The sequence below is a fragment of the Haemaphysalis longicornis genome, unplaced genomic scaffold, assembly GCF_048455015.1.
Source record: "Haemaphysalis longicornis isolate Haplotype H1 unplaced genomic scaffold, Haemaphysalis longicornis Haplotype H1 scaffold_2, whole genome shotgun sequence".
In the NCBI taxonomy this organism is placed as follows: domain Eukaryota; kingdom Metazoa; phylum Arthropoda; class Arachnida; order Ixodida; family Ixodidae; genus Haemaphysalis; species Haemaphysalis longicornis.
The window spans coordinates 168,865,680-168,875,278 of NW_027526295.1; the positions used below are offsets into that span (position 1 = coordinate 168,865,680).

Below are 9,599 nucleotides of genomic sequence, written 5' to 3' on the forward strand. Positions count from 1 at the left end.
TCATTTGTGCAGTCATCATTATTAGTCCCAGTGTGTTGCTCTGTAATGTGGCGCAAGTTTCGCCAACTAGGATTTTTTTCCTATGTACCCCCCTTACTCCGTGCTCCGTAATAGAGCCTGTAAGGTATTTTTTAATTAAATAAATAAATTTGGGATACAGAATGGGGAGGCAAATATTTTGGAGCGGAAATAGCGCTGGTGAGGACAGTAAAGCAACCATCGCAAGATAACCTGTTATGGTCGGTGAATAAAAATTACATCCTGATTTGGTTCCTGAATCAATTTTCAGAACAATCAAATTATTTTTGGGAATTGAAACTTCTGAACTGCTGTACAAACCGGCTTCCAACTGTCCGGTTTTACGAGTGGTGCTGGCGGCATTTTCCCTGAATTTCTTCAAAGAGCAGCGGACCTATGAAATTATAACATGCAGCGGGACTTTATATAACATAGTTGCTTTTTCGTGCACAGAATATTTGATGCCCCCTAGACTGCTTGCCCAAGTTTTTTTGTGATAGCTGAGGCATGTCTACCTCTTATCATGTATTGCTGTGTTTAAGGCGCAGTAGTTCCTCGATAGTTGGGGAATAAAACAATGCACTTATACAGCCGTATCTGTCAACGTGCACTGAGTTCCCGTCATGTCATCAGAAACAGAAAAATCTTTCTCGGCGGTGCAAAAAATTTTGACGGGGCAATGTCCAACACTTGTATATAAAGCAATTCAGGATCAGGTGTCTACCATTACTGTTCAAACCCACCGTAACGAAAGAACACCGGTAAGTACACCATTTGACTACGAAAAAGCGTGACGAAAAAACGTGATGGATACAAAATATTGACATTTAAAAGCATAAACCTCACTCTATGCTCAGAAATGGCAATATCGATGGTTTTCCATGAGCATATAGCTTGCGTCACGAATGTGCATATTTGGCTCTTTCATTACCTACCCTTGTGTTAAATAAGGAAGCTTCATTAATAACATTCCTCTTATAGTACGTAAAAGTCCCCTTCACCGCGGCGTCTGTCAATCACGTTTACGCGTTAGCGGTTTTTAAGAGGGCCATTTTTCCGTTAGAGGTGAACTTTGACCTGCCGAAGCTTTACATCCTTGACAGTTTTTTAAAGACGATTGTCCTTCCTGGGCGCCGTAAATTCGAAACGTTTGGTGTGCCTGTCTGTCCGATGTGCCTGTCTGTCTATTTCTGGATTCAGAGGTGTGGACAAAACTATGAAAATTTGTAAAAACGTTTCTGTCGCCATAACCATTTGAAGTCACTAAAACTGGTGGCACATGCCATATTCGTCCCCATTTGTAGTACAAACTATACCTCAGGCCCATCTGAAGCAAAATGTAAGTAGATAAGTTTGAGTTGTAGCATTTTTTTTATTGAGTATACACATTGGTTTCGTTTTTACGATATAAAGCGAGAAAATAACCCGGTAAACTGCCGAAATGATGGCAGTGGGCCCCAGCACGTGCGGGATGAAATCAAGCCCATAAGGAAACGAACTCCCGCTAGTGCTGTCACAGGTACAACAAGAAACAAAACACATATAAAAATATGCGGGACATCCCAACAGATGGCCCACGACCAGTGCGAAGGCGTAGAAATTGAATCGCATTGAAAAAACGACCACTGTATTCATGCTGAGAGGAGCGGGGGGAGAGGTGAAGGGCTCGAGGGGTGGGAGTGCGGAGCACGCAAGGATTTACATGACAGGGTCGGCCAACGACTGTTGTCTCCCGACAACATTCGCAGTGAAAAAGCGGATACGCGGCCAAACTCTTTTTGTAGGAGTAATTCAAAATTTACCCCGGGCATATCTCGTTGCTCCACGACGAGTTGAAGAGGCCGTACAAGAAACGAGTGGCGTGGCATGGCACATAATAGATATGTTTTTACGATCAATGCCCCTGAGATTGCTAAGCAAGGCGAAAAATCCGGGAGTTGAAGTGCTTATACTGCTGCACATTTCCTTTTTCCCACAGCTCAAGAAAATGCAAGTCTTCCTGCACTTCACCGTTATCTGTGTCGCCGCTGTGGCGTGTGAGTTGCACGAATTACTTGACTCGATTTTCTTGTGGAATGTAAACGAACCTCTTTGACAAATATTGCCTTTAATAAACTTTTCGAAAATGACACATAGAAACTTGTCAGTGTAACCGTTTGAAAGGACTTTACCTTTACCGACTTAGAAGAGAAAAACGCAGTAACAGTGCAAGAAAAGTAACACGATTGTTCTGAACGGTCTTCGATATTCGCACGACGGTAGGAAGACGAGTAACATGAATAATGATGTTAACGTGCCGTGCAAATCTGAAGCGTAAACAAGATATATATTCTTTTTATTCTCTTTTGTTACAGCGCGTATGGCGTCATCCCTTATAATATGGTACTACATAAATATGCATTGCCGAAATTAGAGAAGTAATGGTGCAGTGCCTGGAGCAAAATATGTTTGAAATATAAATTGATACACTGAAATGAACTGCGTTTTTATTTCATTGACTTAACGACATTTTTACTGCTTTTATTTTCATGGCAAATGAAGACGGAGCATCTGGGTAAGCAAACTAAATTATGTCCAATGCTATTTTTTTCTTCTTCACTACGTACCGCATTTGTACCCTGTAAATATTGTTATGTGCGATGATTTCTCCTTAGACTGCCGGAAGTCATTCGACGAGAACCAGTGGTTTCAAAAGGTATGTATTCTGTGCCAGACACTTCTGTTTCCTTAACATACTATACACACACACACACACACACACATATATATATATATACATACATACATATATATATAAGACAGAAATAAGGGTTGGCAGTCAAGAACATCTCGGAAAGCAAAGGGGAGGATATGGTAGGTCATTGACGCAGATAACAAATTTGGAAAGAAAGAAAGTGGAGAAAAAATGCCCGCCAGGTGGGATCCGAACACACGACCTCCAGAATACCGGTGTGGTGCGATAACCACTACCTACCGGCCAGGCTATTTTTCCCCTCCACGTTCTGGGGTATTTATATCAATGTAATTTTTTCCTGTGCTTGGGGGTGGTAGCCAGCGCCACTCCGACTTCTCAGGGTGACGGGGACATCCTTTTTAACCCCCGGGCCGTGACTCGAGTGTCTACGACATGTCGAGAGTGGTCGACCAAAGTTGAATCCTCTTAAGCTCCCTATGGCACCAAGTCTTCCAGACAGAGGCCGTCGCGATGCATGTAGCGAGTCAGAATAGGAAATGAGGGCGTCGTTGAAATAAGACGAAATAAGGGTTGGCAGTCAAGAAAACCTCGGAAAGCAAAGGGGAGGATATGGTAGGTCATTGAAACAGATAACGAATTTGGAAAGAAAGAAAGTAGAGAAAAAATGCCCGCCAGGTGGGATCCGAACCCACGAACACCAGACCGGTATTCTGGAGGTCGTGGGTATATGTATTTATATATATATATATATATATATATATATATATATATATATATATATATATATATATATATATATATATATATATATATATATATATGTATTATGTATATCTATATATATATATGTATATATATATATATATATATATATATATATATATATATATATATATATATATATATATATATATATATAACACAGAAATAAGGGTTGGCAGTCGAGAAAACCTCCGAAAGCAAAGGGGAGGATGTGGTAGATCATTGAAACAGATTAAGAATTTGGAAAGAAAGAAAGAAAGTGAAGAAAAAATGCCCGCCAGGTGGGATCCGAACCCACGACCTCCAGAATACCGGTCTGGTGCGATAATCACTACGCTACCGGCGGGGCGATTTTCCCATTCACTTTCTGGGGTATTTATGTTAGGTATGTTTGTTTCCTGTGCTTGGGGGTGGTAGCCAGCGCCATTCGGACTAATCGGGGTGAAGGGGACCTTCTTTTTAACCCCCGGGTCGTGACTCGAGTGTCTACGACATGTCCAGAGTGGTCGACCAGCTTTGAACCCTCTTAAGCTCCCTTTGGCAACAAGACTGCCAGAACAGAGGCCCTCGCTATGCATGTAGCGAATCAGAATAGGAAATGAGGGGCTCGTTGAAAATAACACAGAAATAAGGGTTGGCAGTCGAGAAAACCTCGGAAAGCAAAGGGGAGGATGTGGTAGATCATTGAAACAGATTAAGAATTTGGAAAGAAAGAAAGAAAGTGAAGAAAAAATGCCCGCCAGGTGGGATCCGAACCCACGACCTCCAGAATACCGGTCTGGTGCGATAACCACTACGCTACCGGCGGGGCGATTTTCCCATTCACTTTCTGGGGTATTTATGTTAGGTATGTTTGTTTCCTGTGCTTGGGGGTGGTAGCCAGCGCCATTCGGACTAATCGGGGTGAAGGGGACCTTCTTTTTAACCCCCGGGTCGTGACTCGAGTGTCTACGACATGTCCAGAGTGGTCGACCAGCTTTGAACCCTCTTAAGCTCCCTTTGGCAACAAGACTGCCAGAACAGAGGCCCTCGCTATGCATGTAGCGAATCAGAATAGGAAATGAGGGGCTCGTTGAAAATAACACAGAAATAAGGGTTGGCAGTCGAGAAAACCTCGGAAAGCAAAGGGGAGGATGTGGTAGATCATTGAAACAGATTAAGAATTTGGAAAGAAAGAAAGAAAGTGAAGAAAAAATGCCCGCCAGGTGGGATCCGAACCCACGACCTCCAGAATACCGGTCTGGTGCGATAACCACTACGCTACCGGCGGGGCGATTTTCCCATTCACTTTCTGGGGTATTTATGTTAGGTATGTTTGTTTCCTGTGCTTGGGGGTGGTAGCCAGCGCCATTCGGACTAATCGGGGTGAAGGGGACCTTCTTTTTAACCCCCGGGTCGTGACTCGAGTGTCTACGACATGTCCAGAGTGGTCGACCAGCTTTGAACCCTCTTAAGCTCCCTTTGGCAACAAGACTGCCAGAACAGAGGCCCTCGCTATGCATGTAGCGAATCATTTCCTATTCTGATTCGCTACATGCATAGCGAGGGCCTCTGTTCTGGCAGTCTTGTTGCCAAAGGGAGCTTAAGAGGGTTCAAAGCTGGTCGACCACTCTGGACATGTCGTAGACACTCGAGTCACGACCCGGGGGTTAAAAAGAAGGTCCCCTTCACCCCGATTAGTCCGAATGGCGCTGGCTACCACCCCCAAGCACAGGAAACAAACATACCTAACATAAATACCCCAGAAAGTGAATGGGAAAATCGCCCCGCCGGTAGCGTAGTGGTTATCGCACCAGACCGGTATTCTGGAGGTCGTGGGTTCGGATCCCACCTGGCGGGCATTTTTTCTTCACTTTCTTTCTTTCTTTCCAAATTCTTAATCTGTTTCAATGATCTACCACATCCTCCCCTTTGCTTTCCGAGGTTTTCTCGACTGCCAACCCTTATTTCTGTGTTATTTTCAACGAGCCCCTCATTTCCTATTCTGATTCGCTACATGCATAGCGAGGGCCTCTGTTCTGGCAGTCTTGTTGCCAAAGGGAGCTTAAGAGGGTTCAAAGCTGGTCGACCACTCTGGACATGTCGTAGACACTCGAGTCACGACCCGGGGGTTAAAAAGAAGGTCCCCTTCACCCCGATTAGTCCGAATGGTGCTGGCTACCACCCCCAAGCACAGGAAACAAACATACCTAACATAAATACCCCAGAAAGTGAATGGGAAAATCGCCCCGCCGGTAGCGTAGTGGTTATCGCACCAGACCGGTATTCTGGAGGTCGTGGGTTCGGATCCCACCTGGCGGGCATTTTTTCTTCACTTTCTTTCTTTCTTTCCAAATTCTTAATCTGTTTCAATGATCTACCACATCCTCCCCTTTGCTTTCCGAGGTTTTCTCGACTGCCAACCCTTATTTCTGTGTTATTTTCAACGAGCCCCTCATTTCCTATTCTGATTCGCTACATGCATAGCGAGGGCCTCTGTTCTGGCAGTCTTGTTGCCAAAGGGAGCTTAAGAGGGTTCAAAGCTGGTCGACCACTCTGGACATGTCGTAGACACTCGAGTCACGACCCGGGGGTTAAAAAGAAGGTCCCCTTCACCCCGATTAGTCCGAATGGTGCTGGCTACCACCCCCAAGCACAGGAAACAAACATACCTAACATAAATACCCCAGAAAGTGAATGGGAAAATCGCCCCGCCGGTAGCGTAGTGGTTATCGCACCAGACCGGTATTCTGGAGGTCGTGGGTTCGGATCCCACCAGGCGGGCATTTTTTCTTCACTTTCTTTCTTTCTTTCCAAATTCTTAATCTGTTTCAATGATCTACCACATCCTCCCCTTTGCTTTCCGAGGTTTTCTCGACTGCCAACCCTTATTTCTGTGTTATTTTCAACGAGCCCCTCATTTCCTATTCTGATTCGCTATATATATATATATATATATATATATATATATATATATATATATATATATATATATATACATACACATATATATATATTGATAGACAGACTGCAGTGGTAAACGGGAAAACGGGACACAGGGAAATGTGATACGACAAGCGCTTCGTCTGCGTCCCGTCACCTGTTTCAGTGTTGTGTTCAGTGTGTTCAGTCTTCTTCTTTCCGTGCGTCTCTTCTACGCGCTTTTAACAAATGCGCTCGCATACACTTAATCAGTTTTAAAGCATGGACATTCGGCTTTGTGCAAACGCAAAATTTCTCCATTAAAGGCCGGTAAAAACATTTCATTATAGTGTTTTGAACATTTGTACGGTGTTTTTGTCTAATGTAATAAGAGCGCTGTACATTAGCATATAGCGCATTCAGAAGTCGAAATAACGCAAAATATATCAGGCAAATAAAGGATGGACGAGGTATAGCCACGTCAAAGTTGGAAACACAATACTTGGGGATCTACGAGCTCTTTAGCCGGTTGTGTGCTGTTAAATACTACAGTTATAACCATTTCATTTTTCAAAAGCTTTCATAGCTGCTTGTGAGAAAACTTGATCGAAGGAAAATTTCAGGACTGTTCCCTCGCCTGTTCACGGAAGAAGTAATGAACCTGGCTAATTTCGCGCCTGTATTTTCAAATTAAGGCAGTAAGTAAGAGCATACAAAAAGAACGGAAACCTAGTCAGTTTCCATAAATGTATTTTCTTTCGAGTAAAATTCACTTATTAGTTGCGCATTCAGAACACGGGTATACATTATTAGCCTGTAATGAGCCCTCATCAAACCGCAGGTTTATTTCTCGCAGTGTGAACCCTAGATTACCCATTCAAGGTAGTATACTTGTAAAAGAGGGCACTCGAAAGATAACACATGCCATTGTGATTGCCCCGACGTTAAATCGTACAGCAGTTTCAATCCATAATGACAAGTGCTATCGAATAAACACTAAACTCTAGGAATCACTTTCTACATAGGAGATGAAGGGGAGATACCGAAGAAGACTGGAAAGAACCTGGAACTGATGGCAGGCCTACTTCAAGGCCAGAATAGCAATGTGAGCAAAGAGAGCGTGGAACAGCTGATCAAGGTCATGGAGGTTCTTGCCGCTGGCGAATATACAGGAGTTCAAGCTGAAGTGGCGGAGAAGGCCCGAAGAAGCCTGAAAACTCTCAGCCGCCTACTTGAAGGCAACGACCGAACTTTGAGCAAAGAGGACCAGGCGGAGGTTTTTGAGATTATGCAGAGTCTCACCGCGATGGAAAGCGACCTAAATGACGAGGACTCTGAGTACTGGTGGGACGTCATCAAAGCAGGACTTACGTTCTTGTGGAAGCTGGTCCGCAAGATTTTTAATTTTTAGGAACTTATAAGGAAGCCGCCAGCTGTAGACTGGTTTAATTCTCACGAGAACTCACCAACAACCTGCGTTTAAAAATTTAATAAATAAATGATGGTTTTCGTGAACATGTGGTCGTTTTTATATTTTATTCACTTGGGAAATGCGTCTAAGTACAGGTGAGAGGTGCGTAAGTAAAATAGAGACGCACGCGAATTTAGAAATGTGAAACTTTCGCTAACTATTAGGTACCTCACGTGTACGCCGTTTACACAAAGAGGTAAGAAAGGTTAGGAGAAATTGAGAATCCGTAGGGGTGATACAGAGATGCGGCCAAATAAGCAGTTTTAGCCTGCCCTCTATGTGTCGCCACTCCACTGGACAAAGCCCATCTGTTGAGATGCTACGGAAAGGTCCTAGCATACTACCAACAAACTCGACGCAGCCTGTTACCCACGCACCGGCGCCTTTACCGAGATTGTGATACAACTTGGTTGCGGCTACGGACCAACACTTACCCAATCCCACCTGCCTTATTCGTCTTCATTCTATGGGCCCATACATATCCTTCTAGAATAGCTTTACACACGGGATGGTTCCAAAATGGGGGGTCTAGAACTGCCGCCACCCCGATGGAGACTAAACCTCTATTTATGGAGCAAATAGGCTGATGTTCTTGACCTAACCTTATGGAAGGCACACCTAGTACAGAATACGTCCGCTTCAACTAGTTGTCCTCACTCAGGTCACCAGGTTGTGCTGAGTGACTGGGTACAGGCTGGTAAGAAACCTTTACCACTTCGTGAAGGAGGGGTTGAAGAGTAAGAGAAAATTTAATGCCCATGGTATGCGCTTAGCGAGTCAGTGAACGCAGAGCTAAGGATTTTGGGTGGGGTAGATATAATATAGAATATTAACAGAGAAAAACCTCGTGGTGACGTTGAAAGGGAGTCCCTTCGTAAAGAGTCTTCCGTTCTACTTGGCGATGTATTCTGTGCATTTGGGCAAAGGGGCCTATATCTGTGAGACCATCAATAAATATAGGAATCAAAAGCGACTAATCAGAGGTATAGGGAGGATGGTCGTCTTGAACAAAAAACAAGAGAGTCCAGCGATGTGTTGTATTGCAGTACTGCACGAAAAAGTGACAAACGGCGGGACAGATCCCGTATTTGTGTAACCGGATGGGGTGTAGACAGAAATGACGTCAGATAGCTCGTAGTGGAATCACTGTGTTCATCTATCTAAAGATATGTAGTTTTCGGAATCGCTGCGGCAGCACCAAAAACTTCAGCTTGGGAAGTTGATAGAAATGATACACAACGGACACCGGGAAGCCTCCCAGTTACCTGTTCAGCGACATAATCGTTTTAGGACAAAGGCAAGAACCCTAGAAACGTAATTTATCCGAAGAGCAGCAGTTGCCGCGTAACGTGTTATGTGGTCAACAACCATAACAATATTTAGATGGCCAGTTGAGGTCATAGGTAGAGGGGGGCGCAGAGACCAATTAAGACGATATCAAACGGGTGGAGGGCTTCAAGAGTGCTTGCGCTCGCCCACTGGTGATCGCGCAGTGTTACCGTGGTATATGCTTCAATAATTGTCCTGTCTGTCTGGTTTCTGTGCTTTGCTAGTACGTTTGTGTTTTCAAACTAAAGACAGCAATAGCATATTTTGGAATGATAGGCCACGTTTTGGGGGCTTGTAACAAATCGGAGTTGCGACGGTGCTTCCTTAAACTATCGTTGAAGCCCTTCCTCGCCTGTCCAGTGTAGTGTCTGTTGCATTAACTGAATGCACAATCGCCAGTTGACACTCAACCAACTTCGACAC

General features: G+C 44.1%; 1 protein-coding gene across 1 annotated transcript; it reads left to right on the forward strand.

The window, feature by feature from the left end:
• Positions 1–2,566: 2,566 nt before the first annotated feature.
• LOC144167507 (uncharacterized) lies at positions 2,567–7,833 on the forward strand. The gene is made up of 3 exons (XM_077696758.1): positions 2,567–2,572; positions 2,673–2,713; positions 7,402–7,833. The coding sequence occupies exon 3, from the start codon at positions 7,449–7,451 to the stop codon at positions 7,785–7,787; it is 339 nt and encodes a 112-aa protein (XP_077552884.1). The 5' UTR covers positions 2,567–2,572; positions 2,673–2,713; positions 7,402–7,448; the 3' UTR covers positions 7,788–7,833.
• Positions 7,834–9,599: the final 1,766 nt, after the last annotated feature.